Source organism: Podarcis filfolensis, assembly GCF_964270895.1.
Source record: "Podarcis filfolensis genome assembly, chromosome: 1".
NCBI classification, from domain to species: Eukaryota; Metazoa; Chordata; class Lepidosauria; order Squamata; family Lacertidae; genus Podarcis; species Podarcis filfolensis.
The window spans coordinates 26647807-26661386 of NC_139604.1; the positions used below are offsets into that span (position 1 = coordinate 26647807).

Here is a 13580-nt window from a genome sequence, read left to right on the forward strand (position 1 = left end):
GGATTCAAGCCCTGCTTTAGGTGAAAGATTCTTGCATTGCAGGGGGTTGGACTAGATGATCCTCATGGTCCCTTCCAACTCTACAGTTCTAAGATTTGTTTGGTGACTTCACTTAATGTCATTTGAAAAACATTTTTATGCTGGCAGGCATTATTTTTAACTTTTGATCAGAAATGTTTTTTTACCTCCCCCCCCCGTTCATTTGTTAATATTTTAATTAACATTCATTCTTAATTCGTTATTGATTGGCCTCTATAATTAATGAATGTTAGCTGCCTTGTGTGCTTTTGCTAAAATGGAAAGGCTGGATAAAAGATCTTTCCATAAATAAATAAAGCATTTGCCTTGGAGATAAAGGACAATTGAAAATTATTCTCTTCTGTATATAGTATTAAAACAGTTTATGAGACACACAAGTTATTATTATTCAAAAGAATTTTAATAACAATCAGCTAAACCTCTTCCGTGGTTTATGTAAAGCATTCATTTCAAAATATATATTCCTCTACCTTCTACCCTCTTTGACCAAAAAGAAATTACTTTTAAAAGGACACCATTTACTCTTTTTTATTTACATCATACTGCTAGTATTGTATACTTTGCATATGCCTTCTGCTGGGGAGTGGAGGGGAAATCATTTTCTGTTTGCTTTGCAATAGAAGTTTACTCCAGCTGCTTCAGACAAAGGATTGGCTGAGTCTGTGATGCATGGAGATTCAGGTGTCCAGTACTACTTCAGAGAGAGGGAACCTGTGGCCCTGCAAATGAGGAGGGATTCCTCTCAGCCCCAGCCAGCTTTGACCCTGGTCAGGGATGATAAGAGTTGTAAGTCCAACAACATCTGGAGGGCCTCAGGTTAGCCACCTCTGCCCTGCAAGCTACACAGGGACTGTGCTGATTCCTAGCATTCCATATGGCAGACTTCTGGTCCTGATTAGCATAATTAGCAGGAGAAGCAAAACAGCCCCAAACAGAGATAACTACACTGGACAATATTGTACTGGTCTGCAGATGTAACATTTGAACTTGCATTTCTAACAACATAACGAAAGCATTTTTCGAGTGGGACCAAACTGCCACCAAACTGGTGATAGCTTCACCGGTAAGCTCTCTCAGTAGGGACTTTGTGACACATTTGTATAACACCTAGCTAACATTCTGCTCAATAAGCACTGAACAGTAGCAGTAATTAAGTGAATATGTACCAGCTGTCTCCCATCGTTTGTGTTTTCACTAATTGTGATGAGGCTTGACTCCCCCCCCCCCCCCCGTAGAATAAGAATATGAGAATGCCTGCTCTAAATGCTGAATTAAATAATTTGATGCAAGGGTATGCTAAATATAGCCTTTGGGGTGTATTTGACTGAAGAAAGATATCAAGATTATTCCGATGTGTGGTGGTTTGTGACCTGCATTTTTCATGGGGAGGAACAAGTTTTGACAAACCTGTCTTCTCCTCTTGATTTAAAATAGCTTGTGTGCATTATAAAGTTCAAATCCAAGATTTGCAAATCACATTCAAATGAATGTATGATCAATTCAGAACTTTCTTCTCCTGAAATGTATATTGTAACGATGTCATACAAAAAGGCTGTGTATCAAAGTAAAGCACACTTATATGCAATTGGCAATTTAACAAACAAAAGCAACCTTAACACATTGCCCTTCTACCAATTTATAGATAATTTTACCTTAGGCCTGTGACTTGTCAAGTAAACTCGTTTGTTCTATTGAGGGACAGAGGATCAGAGAGTTGGAAGGGGCCCGGGGGGGGGGGTCATCTAGTTCAACCCCCTCCAAAGCAGGAATCTCAGTTAAAGCATCCATGACAGATTTAAGCATCTAGCCACTGCTTAAAAACCTCCAAGGGAGGAGAATCCACATCATAAAGTAACCACATCTCATACAAAATCTCATAATTAATAAACATCAATATATTTGTTAAATATAGTACAGTCATACCTCGGGTTGAAGTAGCTTCGGGATGAATATTTTCAGGTTACGCTCCACGGCGACCCGGAAGTAACGGAGTGTGTTACTTCCGGGTTTTGCCTCTCGCACATGCGCAGACGCTCAAAATGACATCAGGTGTGGAAGCGGTGAAATATGACACGCACAAACGCGCAGTCACGTCTTACGTTTACTTCAGGATGCAAACGGGGCTCCGGAATGGATCCCATTGGTATCCAGAGGTACCACTGTAACTATATCTGCCGGGCCTTCTATCACTCCTCTATCCCACAGTTACTTACCAGGGTTATTGGTAAGTTAAAGGTAGAAAGGGCATAAGTGATATTAAATGGTGGCAATGTGGTACCATTGGTTCAGGCAAACCACTGGAGTGGAACCCCCCCCCCCAAAAAAAACCCCCACACATATTGTGTGTTGACTCCGTGTAGAGTACAAATTCCCTTCTTGTTGGCCCTACAATAACACTATCCATGCTGGGTTTACAGGGCCTGATTAACTTCGGAATAACTGATTTCTTCTTTATAGGTCAGTGCACCTTTTGTATCCCTAATAAGGCTGATCAGGAAATAGCATGTTCTACAGAATCAAGAGTGAGACATGGAAAATGATGGTTGTTCAGTCAGCTAAGACCAAACAAATCACCCAGTGTGGGGGCTCACAGCTGCTTCGCTTGTGAGATGGAAATGCATGTTAGAGGCAGCCTTCAGGAAATAAATCGTAAGCGTATGCCTGGCATTTTCAAAATAGGGGAGATTTTAAAAGGAAGGAAAGATCACCACACTGATTTTATGTCAAATCTTGTATGCAGAGAAGGGGGAGGTAAGATAAAAAGCCAAATCAAACATTACACACATCCTAGGGACAAGCAGTTTCAGGTATAGAGATTTGGAATGGAGAAGGGGTGAGAGGAGATGGAAAGTGGCAAATGGGGAAAGATTGATGCACCCCCCTTCACCTCTCTGCCCTCTATTTATCCCCCCCCCCAAATTGCCCTTCCTGAAGCCATTTTTCTTTAGAAGAAGTAGCTGTTGGGTTAATAAATGCACTTGTGTGTAATGTATAACGTGGCACAAAATATATCCAGTAAAAATTAACAGGAAAATCATCCATTGTTGGTGTTGCTGCTTCAGTGTTCATCACTTTGCTAGCAGTGATTATAATGAATGCTTGGTAGACAGCACTGCATATACGGTTTACTTGATGAGTTAACATCCAAGGAAAAGTGAACCGTTTTACTGTTTCTAATTGAGTCACTCTGTCGAAGGATTATTGGCAGGCTGTAAACAAACAAACAAGCAAACCAAACAACTTTTAAACTGCTTTTAAAATTGCTTTATTCCATTGTTCATCCCTCACCCCCTTCACTTTTCTGCTTTAGTAAACGTGCACCTTAGTGATTAAAGCAGTCTCAGAAGCAGAGACGGCACACTCACAACAAATGTTTTCACTCCTACACAACTGGTTTATTCAACCAGTCATGAATAAAAAGAAAGCTCACTAATACCATCCCCTCTTGGAATATATTGGTACAATAACTGTTTTCACTACTCAGTAAGATAGTGTTTTAGATCTTGAACAAACAAACCATAAATTTCCAAAGACACAAGTGAAAAATGGGTCCAGGACAGGAAAACAGCTTTAAATAAAAAATAAAGACCGGGCTCAGGGCGGCTAACACTGAATATAAATACAGTAAAAACAAAAACAAAACAAAAACAAAAACAGTTGATTAAAATATAAGTTAGAATACAGTTTAAAATGCAGCGAAACCAGAGCAGCGCATGGAAACGCCGTTTACCTTGCCGCCAGAGCGGTACCTATTTATCTACATTCACTGGTGTGCTTTCGAACTGTTAGGTTGGCAGGAGCTAGGACCGAGCAATGGGAGCTCACCCCGTCACTGGGGATTCGAACCGCCAACCTTCCGACCAGCAAGCCCTAGGCTTAGTGGTTTAGACCACAGCGCCACCCACATCCCTAATATAAGCCACCTTATATAGCAATAAAAACTATTAGATCCAGAGACTATCAAACAATCACAGATTTTAGGAGATGCCATTCCGTATCTCACAGGATAATCCACAGAATGATATTGCACTCCTCTTTTTTGCCCTCTTATTACTAAAGCATGGTAGTTGCTTTAGTTTTCAAGTTATGAATGTATATGGTTCTTGACATGTAGAGAGCATGGGTATTTCCTTTCTGTCTTGTAGGGAAATGCTATTTTGCCCACTTCCTACTAGCCCATATTTATAGAATAGTCAGGATTGCTCCTATATAAGTAGGTGCAGGATTTCAGCATTAGACATTGCAGCAAATGGCACCTCCAGGAGGCAAGGATGTCCAGTGGGAAAAGTGTGGAGGGGGAATAAGGAGGGGTCCCTGTAGCTGCTATTTCTAAACAAATCTAGGAGAACCTATCCCATGACAAATGAATGCTCAGGACCTTAGTGCTCTTTTGGTGGAAATAACCAAGCAAAGGGCTCATCTCTAAGCAGATAGCACTCTACAGAGCATTACGCCTATATGAGCAATGGTTTTAGATTAAGATCCTAAATTGTATAAAGGCTCTATTTGGACGCAAACCAACATGTTTTCATTGTTACAGCAACCAGTGAGACTGTATGCTTCTTCAGGAAATGTTTGAGCTTTGAAATGGGAAACTTGATTAAATTTAGTCCACCTTGCTTGGTGGTGTATTAGATACTCACCCTTCCCCTCCACTATGCACCTCTTGTAATGTGCAACATAGCTGGATGCACTGTGCATGTGCAATGGCCCAGTCCATATCTTCTCCTTTTTCTTCCTTTTTTGAAAGTTGTATGAACCGGTCCTGTGTATATGGTGATATGTGCAAAACCAGTGCATGACTTACTGGAGGTATGTGGTGAAATGCAAGTTTATTTGTAGGAATAAAGTCTACAACCCAGTAATGTATGAACTGTGCTTTCTTCTCGGTCTGATCCTGACCTGTTTTAAGCAGATGTGTGCACTTATTCCAAATCAAGTTACCATTGAGTGAACTACATTAGTGTATTTCCTCAAGAATTCATATTTAAAGTCTCCAGCTCTTATATCTTAGTTGGACCATTTTCTTCTGGAGTGAAAAAAAGCATTATTTTGAACTAGGAAAGCCCATCCCGGATGTGAGGGCAATCTGGCTGCGACATCTGTCACCCCATTGATCGCCAGGGTTGATTTGGCTGATCTGGCTGGCTAGGCGGGTGTCCCCTTCCTCCCTCACCGCTCCATGTGCGTCCCTCCCGAAGCTGCGCGCTCGGTGGAAGAGGACGACCATCCCAGATAGAAGGAGTGTACCGTTCTTCGGTCAAGGGTATACGATAGCTGCGCTCCCCTGCTAGAACCTCCAAACAAGCTCAAGGTCCATTTGTAGGAGAACGTAGGGTAGTCAAGCTTCCAAGACTCCAGACACATCCAAGTAAGGCGCTGCATGTGGCAGTTTGCCATTCTTTAAGGGAAAGGGAAAAAAAGCCCATCCCTAGCAAGCTTTCCAAGCATATATAACATTGATGATTGTCTTTCTCCTTTTGTCTTACTTAGGATCTATGTTTACACTGAAAGTGCAAGTCAATGACATCATCAGCCATCAATATTTAAGCCAAGCGATTGTGGAAGTGTTTGTCAACTACACAAAAACAAATTCCACGCTGACTGGAAATAATGGAGCAGTATTGATACAAGTTCCCTATCAACTAGGTCTAAGTTTAACTATTGCATCTTATAAAGATGGTTATATGTTAACACCTTTGCCTTGGAAGACTGGAAGAATGCCAAGTGAGTAAGCCCCTTTTAAAATCCTATTAAGTTGAATGCACATCTAATTTTCATCAAATGAATGTGACTTAATGAAGTCACACAAAAGTATGTTGTGCTGAATGCAACTGCAAAGGTAAATGCCGCCGTCTTGAAAGAGATATAAAATATATATCAAATGCTTCCATGAAAATACTGTAATTAATGCAGGTCTGCCCCAAATATTGAATACAATATTGAATTATTTTGAAGGAGGTTGAACAGTTTGTGAAACTGGAGCATATTGTCTCAAACGATAATCATGTGTTTTCCTGATGAGTTGGGAATGGCACAATTCTTACCCTGTGCTATAGGTCATAGAATTATAGAGTTGGACCCTAAATGTCATCTAGTCCAACCCCATGCAATGCAGAAATCTCAACTAAAGCATCCTTTTTTAATGCCTCTTCTGTTTTGTTATATTATTTTCCCTCCAAAATACCAAAGCAGAAAGGCTAAAACAAATTCCCAACATAAACTAATGCATAAAAATAACAGCTTGTGCGTAGGCATATAGTTTTGAAACTGATGACTTTAAACTAATCAGATTGCCTCATTATATTCTTAGTGGAGAAACTCTGCTTAGTTTAAACTCTAGTTTTGTTTAAAGTAAGGGTCATAAACCCAGTTTGCACATAGTAAGAAACTCTTGCAAATTTACAGCAGGAAACAAAGGCTTTTGATTTCCTGGTTTCCATGTGAAATACCAGTCCTCTTTTGTATCAATCACTGTGGTGTCCTAAATTTTACCACTCTGCAGAACTGTAAGTCTTTTTTCTAGCTTTCTTTTCCAGTACATAAACCTTTGTAGTAATGTATTCCTATTATTTTGTCTTCCCACAGTATATTCATCAGTCACACTCTCACTGTTCCCCCAAAGCCAGGCAAATATATGGTTGTTTGATGATACAGTTTTGATTACTGGGAAACTATCTGGTAAGTAACAGCAGTACTAAAGATTTATCTAAGTTTTTATGGAAAGGTAAAAAAACATGTTAAACTGAAAGTACAGCAAGTTGCAGGGACGCGGGTGGCGCTGTGGGTTAAACCACAGAGCCTAGGATTTGCCGATCAGAAGGTCGGCGGTTCGAATCCCCGCGATGGGGTGAGCTCCCGTTGTTCGGTCCCTGCTCCTGCCAACCTAGCAGTTCAAAAGTACGTCAAAGTGCAAGTAGATAAATAGGTACCGCTCCGGTGGGATGATAAACGGCGTTTCCGTGCGCTGCTCTGCTTCTCCAGAAGCGGCTTAGTCATGCCGGCCACATGACCCGGAAGCTGTACACCGGCTCCCTCGGCTAATAAAGCGAGATAAGTGCCACAATCCCAGAGCTGGCCACGACTGGACCTAATGGTCAGGGGTCCCTTTACCTTTACCCTTACAGCAAGATGCAAAGGAAAGGGGAGGATTGGGACTGTCTGACTTGAAACTGTACTTTGCAGCCAGTTGCCTAGTTTGGATGAAGAAGTGGGTGACCTTGAGAAATAAAATAAATTTGGAATTAGAAGGTCACAATTTAAGGTTTGGATGGCATGGGTATCTGTGGTATGACAAGGTTATAGTTAGGGAGTTTAAAAATCATTTGTTAGACATACTGTATTGAGAGTCTGGAATAGATAGAAGCCTAGGTTCTATACGAAGATACTCTTATGGGTCTCAACACCCAAATGTAGCATATTACCTGAATGCTCATATAAGATGCACATTGATAAGAGGTGCAAGTGGTTCATGCTTGAACATTAATTTTTGAATGCCAGTTAAAAGTTTTGCCAATCAAAAGTGTTAACTCTTTGAAAGAAGCACTGTGAAATTGCTGGCTTTGAATTCTTCCTCTTTTTCAGATGCCAAATCTCAACCAAGTGTTCAGTTTCCAAAATATTTAATAAAACTTCCTGTGAACCACCATATCACAAATGTTACAGCTTACCTTACAGTGCCACAGCAGTTTCTGAAAGTGGACCATTTTCTTTATACAACTGGAATTCTTTTAAATAAGTCAGGTATGTCAGATTTTCCACTAGCTTTTGAAGATATACAGCAAGGATCTGAAGACTATCCCTTTAAAACATTAGCGGCATAGGTTTTATACCCACAGGTTAGGACTTGAAATGTAATACTGTAGCTGAATAACAATTTATCCACCTTGGAAGTGTAAAGAGTCTCTGATTTTTCTCAAAACACCTTGTTAATTGTGTGATCCAACTCGCGAGAACGTTCCCTGAATCACCCTTGATTCATCTTGTAATTTGGGGTATGCTCAGAGCCAGCACGCACCCCTACATTTGTTGCTGGCAGAGATTTTGTCATCCCCAGCTTGTTGCAAGAGAGGAGGAAAGTTATTTGTCTGCACCTTCTTTGATTGGCCAATAACTATAGAAATTTTAAAATCTCCATTTATATTGGCAACAGTGCCATTGTACAAATTCTTACCAACTCAAGATCCCCACATCATTTACAGAAAGAAAAATGACAATGTAGAATACTGTATTCTAAATAACAACAACAGCAACAATAATAAACTTTTATTTATATCCCGCCCCCCCCCGGCCGAAGTTGCGCTCAGGGCGGCTAACATCAAATATATAACATTAGTATAAAATCAAACAATAATTACCTTCTAAAAACAGGTCAGAATCAAATTAAAGTCTAATTAGATGGCTTTCCACAGGGTTAGGGTTGGGAACACTAAATGCTCATTGGCACAACTGTTTACGCTGATCTTATATGGGCCTGTGAGAATGCTGGGAGACCTCTTTCATATTAGTTCTTATACAAAAAGAAAAGGGGAGTCAGGTCAAGCCCTGACCAAAGGCCTAGAGGAACAACTCTGTCTTGCAGGCCCTGCGGAAAGATGTCAAATCCCGCAGGGCCCTGATCTCTTGTGGCAGAGCGTTCCACCAGGCTGGGGCCAAGGCTGAAAAAGCCCTGGCCCTGGCTGAGGCCAGTCTAATCTCTCTGAGGCCTGGGATCTCCAAGGTGTTATTATTTGTAGACCGTAAGGTCCTCCGTAGGCTGTACCAGGAGAGGCGGTCCCGTAGGTACGAGGGTCCTAGTTTTGTTCCTTGTACACTGGAGTGCTCTCACCAAAGTTTCAGTGTATTCTCCCTTGTTTTGTTTTGAATTAAGTCTCTGTGCCACAGTGTGTGGCTTGTATTCCAGAGCAGTGCTAAGAGTAAGGTTCCGTCAGCCCAGGCTCTTTCCTTGCACAACAGAACCTTCAAGGCATCCCCTAAATCTGTTCTGGATGTTGCTTCCAACCCTTCAGACCAGATATGGAGATGCCTCTGGGGACATGCCCCCCTGGGGGGGGGGTTGGAATTCCCCTTGCACTAATGGGAATCCTTCTCTTAGCCCAATGTAACCCCCCCCCCCAAAAAAATATGATTTCATTATTGAGCTGTATGATTATCAATGATAATCATTGATGTTTAAAATAAACAAACAATAAATGGCTGCCTAGTTTTTTTCATTTCTGCCACTGATCACTACTCTTTCAAAGGGTATTTGAACACACCGAGACACACAGGGATTAATAATGTATGCCTACACCTTTTGCAGCTGACGAATCAGCAAATAAAGCAGCTTTCATTTTTCCCCCTTGATCCTCCTGAAATCTCTCTGATGTGTTTCTTTTTAAATTATTTATGTGGTCCTGCAAAAAAACTAAAAAACACCCAGCTTTTATCCTAGGGGCAGGAGGAAGTTAATTGATACATGATATTTGACAGTTTTCTTGCGACCCACATCTAACAGTGTGCACATTTTGAGAAGGATTTGGATACTTAATTCTGTTCTTGAGCCTTTCTCTCTCCCTCTGCAAGCTGTGCCAAGATGAGTCATTTGTGCACAGGTCTGTTAAGCTTGTAGAAATGGAGAGTGACAAATGTGACAATGTGTAATATTACACCATGCATCTGGAAGGTTTTCACAACATTTTGACTGGGCATAGAAATTAGAATTCTTATGGTTAAATGCAGAAGACTTGGATATATATATATATATTAAGCTAATGAATATTTTAGTTGATGCAGTTAATATTTTAAGATGTCTTAAATATTCAGATGCTGCAGGGAAACATACATATTAATTAATTGCTGTTTTTCTTTCTTTCTTTTACATGATAGTGTTCTGATTCAGTTTCCCCCTGCATATTTATAAGTAGACCCCATGTTTATAAACTGAATGTCAGAAAGCTTAGATTAGAAAAAGGGTTGGTTAATACTCAGCCTCTCAGATTAGTGTGTGTTTGTTCTGAGCTAACCGAGTTACATTGATTCATCCATTCCACGGTTGCTGTTGTTTGCCAAAGTGGAAAAGCACTTTACTATCCACACATCTTCGAAATTCATTTTGAACTGATCTTTTGTAGGTCCCTGAGTATCATGCTTAGTGGATTTACTTCTGAATTTTGTTTGCCCTGCTACCGATTGTACACTTACCCTACTCTATGTGCTCAGATACATAAACCATAGTACAGATACCATACTGCATTTTGTAGAGGGATGGTGACAATTCTGCCACCTGGAAAATAGATTTTTCGCCTTAGATCTTTGCAATCCTGAAGCACAGTTGCCCATCAAAAGGGTAGGAAACATTTGGCCCTCCATATGTTGCGGAACTTCAACTCCTATCATGCCTGGCCACTGGCTATATTTACTGGACTAATGGGAGTTGTAGTTCAGCAACATGAGCTAGACCAGGCTTCCTCAAACTTGGCTCTCCAGATGTTTTGAGACTACAATTCCCATCATCCCTGACCACTGGTCCTGCTAGCTAGGGATCATGGGAGTTGTAGGCCACAAACATCTGGAGGGCCGAGTTAGATGAGCTAGATGAACCAGCAATCTGGCAGTTTCTTAATAAGGGCTGCTCCATACTATTTAAGTGCTGTCATACTATTAAATAATTAAGATTAAATATAGAAGCTTATTTTGATGCCTTTTATCACCATCTAGTGGTTTATTTCTGTACTGCCTCCACTACTAATGGCTATTGAAATTGAGCGTGTGTAGAGACATATTTTCCTAATAATTTTTTTATTACTGTGGTGGTGATGGGTCTAGGTCCATTCTGTATCAGTAGCCAGATAATCAAAAAGTATAATGGAGAAGAGGGAAATGTTTGCTTCTGCAAACTAGTCTGGCTGCTGGGTGGAATACTGATTTGCTCCTTTTGAAAAGATTTTGAGATTTTGGAGATGGCTAGAATATTCACTGAAATATTCTTCCCAATAAATTATTGTGAAATGGTACTTTGTAAAGGACCAATATATGTTAATTTGGAAATGCATTAATATCCATCTTTCTCCATTTTAATAATAAAAAGCAGACAGTTTAAACAGCTGTGCATATATGTAGAATAAACCTTTGGTTTGCATATAGGAAATTCCAATTTTTTTGTGGTCCCAGATGACTAATTTGGAACACCCACCCACACCCACACTGAAAATGAAATAAAATCATCTCCTTGTTTATATGTTTAGGTTTCAAAAGTATTGAATTAACTCCCCTTGCTGCAATATGTGTAAACCTGTTTTCGGCTGGGAAAGAACTGGACGTAGATGGTCCCATTCAGATAACATTGCCTCTCCTACCTACTAGTGCTGTCAAAGCAGGAGATCCTATCCCAGCATGGACCTTTGACATGAAAACTGGTGAGTGTGTTCTCTGTTCTGCATTAGCACAGGGCTGAAGCTGTGTAGCTTTAGGATTTTCACTTAGTCTAAGACAAAGAGCACCACATGGTCATTGGGCCTTGCCAGAAGCTAACAAGTAGGCTTCCATCACACCCCCTTCAACCTCAGGTGGGTGTCCTTTCCAGGGATCCAAATACTTAAAAGCGGGAAGCAAAGTTAACAATTAGCTTACCTACCCCACCTGGAGACTAAAGTAGCTTGACTTTCTCCGCCAGGTCCCACTCATACATAGCAGGAACCTAATGACTAGGCACGTGAGAGCTTGGATTAACCCTGACAGTTTTTTGTTTTGTTTTTTTAATTAAGTATGTCTTTAAGAGTACCTGAAAAATGCAAATTGGCATATCTCACAGCACATGCTGTTTCTCCACTCTGACATCTTGTTCGGTTACATGGAGATCTTTGATGTGTACTTGGAACTTTTGAACAGGAAAGGTCTTAGCTATTTTAGTGTTTGAAGACAGCTCCACATGAATGATAGGAGCTGGAGTCCGGCAATAGAAGAGGGTCACAGATTCCCCATTCAGGCAGCTGGAAACATCACTGGCACATCTGACCTCTAAAGTTTTGGACAGGGCTTATTGTGCTTTGATTTAAAGGCATCTTGCCCTTCTAAAAGAAAGCCTTTCTTTCTCCCAGGTGCCTGGGTGAATCGCGGGTTGGGCATGGTGAAGGATGCACAGGATCATCTTGTATGGACATACAGTGCTCCAAGTCTTGGTTACTGGATAGCAGCTCCTCTGCCTGGAACCAGAGGTATACCATGGAAATGTGAAATCAGTGAATGGAACTTAGCTGTTGTAGTTAGCAGGAGAATAAATTATGTGCAAGTTGGCGGCCAGAACATGGGATAGGGAAGAATGCCCCCTTCCCAACTTTAATAGGAATCATAGGCTTTGTTCCCTGGTCTAGTGGAAATATAAGTACGATTCACAGGTTACCTGGTTGTAGGGCATCTCTGTGTAGTAATGATCAACTTTTTAGCCCTGCCCTCAAACCTTGCACCTTTGTCATCCAGTAACTCTGTGGTTGTGTGAGAAGAAAGGCTAGCATGCAAGCTCTTCCCTGCAAATGGGCCCCATGCAATAAAGTGCCTCAACCACACTGCATCCCCTACTTGGGAGCATGAGCTTGCCCACTGGGGTTTTCTTCTCACACAACCATGTGTCGTGATAACTGAAAGAAATAGATTTAGAGGCAAGGCTAAAACAAGGCTTCATACTGAAGCCATACACACAAACTGTCGGAGCCTCTGCTACAACTGAGCTACTCCTCCGGTCGAGTCCTTCGGAATCGCCTCCAATGATGATTAACGACCTGAGCCTTTGATAAGGCTCCAGGCACGGTCCCTCATTACGCAGAGTATTCAGCAGCAGGGAAGGAGCTGAGAAATATGAGCTACATTGCAAAGAGTTTTATTTCTAACTATGCAGACAGAAAACATGCTCTCTCTGTGAGAGCAGCGAGACAACTGAAAAACAAAGGAACAGGAAACAGTAACATCACATCCATCTCCTGTCTTCCGTGAGACTTCCAACAGCCTGGAATCTCTGGAATCTTGTGACTCCAAGCACTGCACAGTGGCAAAACACAGAAACCAACACAAACAATGTGCAAACAGGGCTATATTATAGGCACTGCTTAATGCCAAAACATGGCTCTAAACGGTGGACATCATCTCTGCCCATGTGAGCCACCCCTGTGTTCATGAGGACTGGAAAAATCAGCAGCACATCCAGTGACACAATGTTAAGGAAAAACAGAGTAAACAAATGATGGGAAGACACCATATATTGTTGGATCCAGTTTTGCACAAGAAATCACCTTCTTTCTCTCTCCCTTTTTAATGGTTATAAATTTAGACTCCATCATTGCCTCGGTCACTAAGGATATAACTGCATACCACACAGTGTTCCTTACAGCCATATTGGGAGGCACCATCGTCATTATCATTGGGTTCTTTGCAGTTCTCCTTTGCTACTGCAGGTAAGTAACAAGATTATAGTGATGTGCAATAATGACACAATGTATTCATGTGTTTCATCCTTTGTCGATTGGAGTCTTGGAATGATGGTTCAGTCTTGTTTTGAAAAGATATTTGAA

The 13580-nt window shown here is 41.1% G+C and overlaps 2 protein-coding genes across 2 annotated transcripts in view; both read left to right on the top strand.

Moving 5' to 3' along the window:
- FASTKD1 (FAST kinase domains 1) overlaps positions 1-13580 on the top strand; it is a 108068-nt gene that overhangs the window by 24321 nt on the left and 70167 nt on the right. The window lies entirely within an intron of this gene.
- FAM171B (family with sequence similarity 171 member B) overlaps positions 1-13580 on the top strand; it is a 30693-nt gene that overhangs the window by 11982 nt on the left and 5131 nt on the right. The window contains exons 2-7 of the mRNA XM_083584285.1: positions 5533-5766; positions 6628-6720; positions 7624-7782; positions 11265-11435; positions 12117-12233; positions 13340-13463. Coding sequence (XP_083440411.1) covers positions 5533-5766; positions 6628-6720; positions 7624-7782; positions 11265-11435; positions 12117-12233; positions 13340-13463 — 898 coding nt within the window. The remainder of the gene's footprint in view (positions 1-5532; positions 5767-6627; positions 6721-7623; positions 7783-11264; positions 11436-12116; positions 12234-13339; positions 13464-13580) is intronic.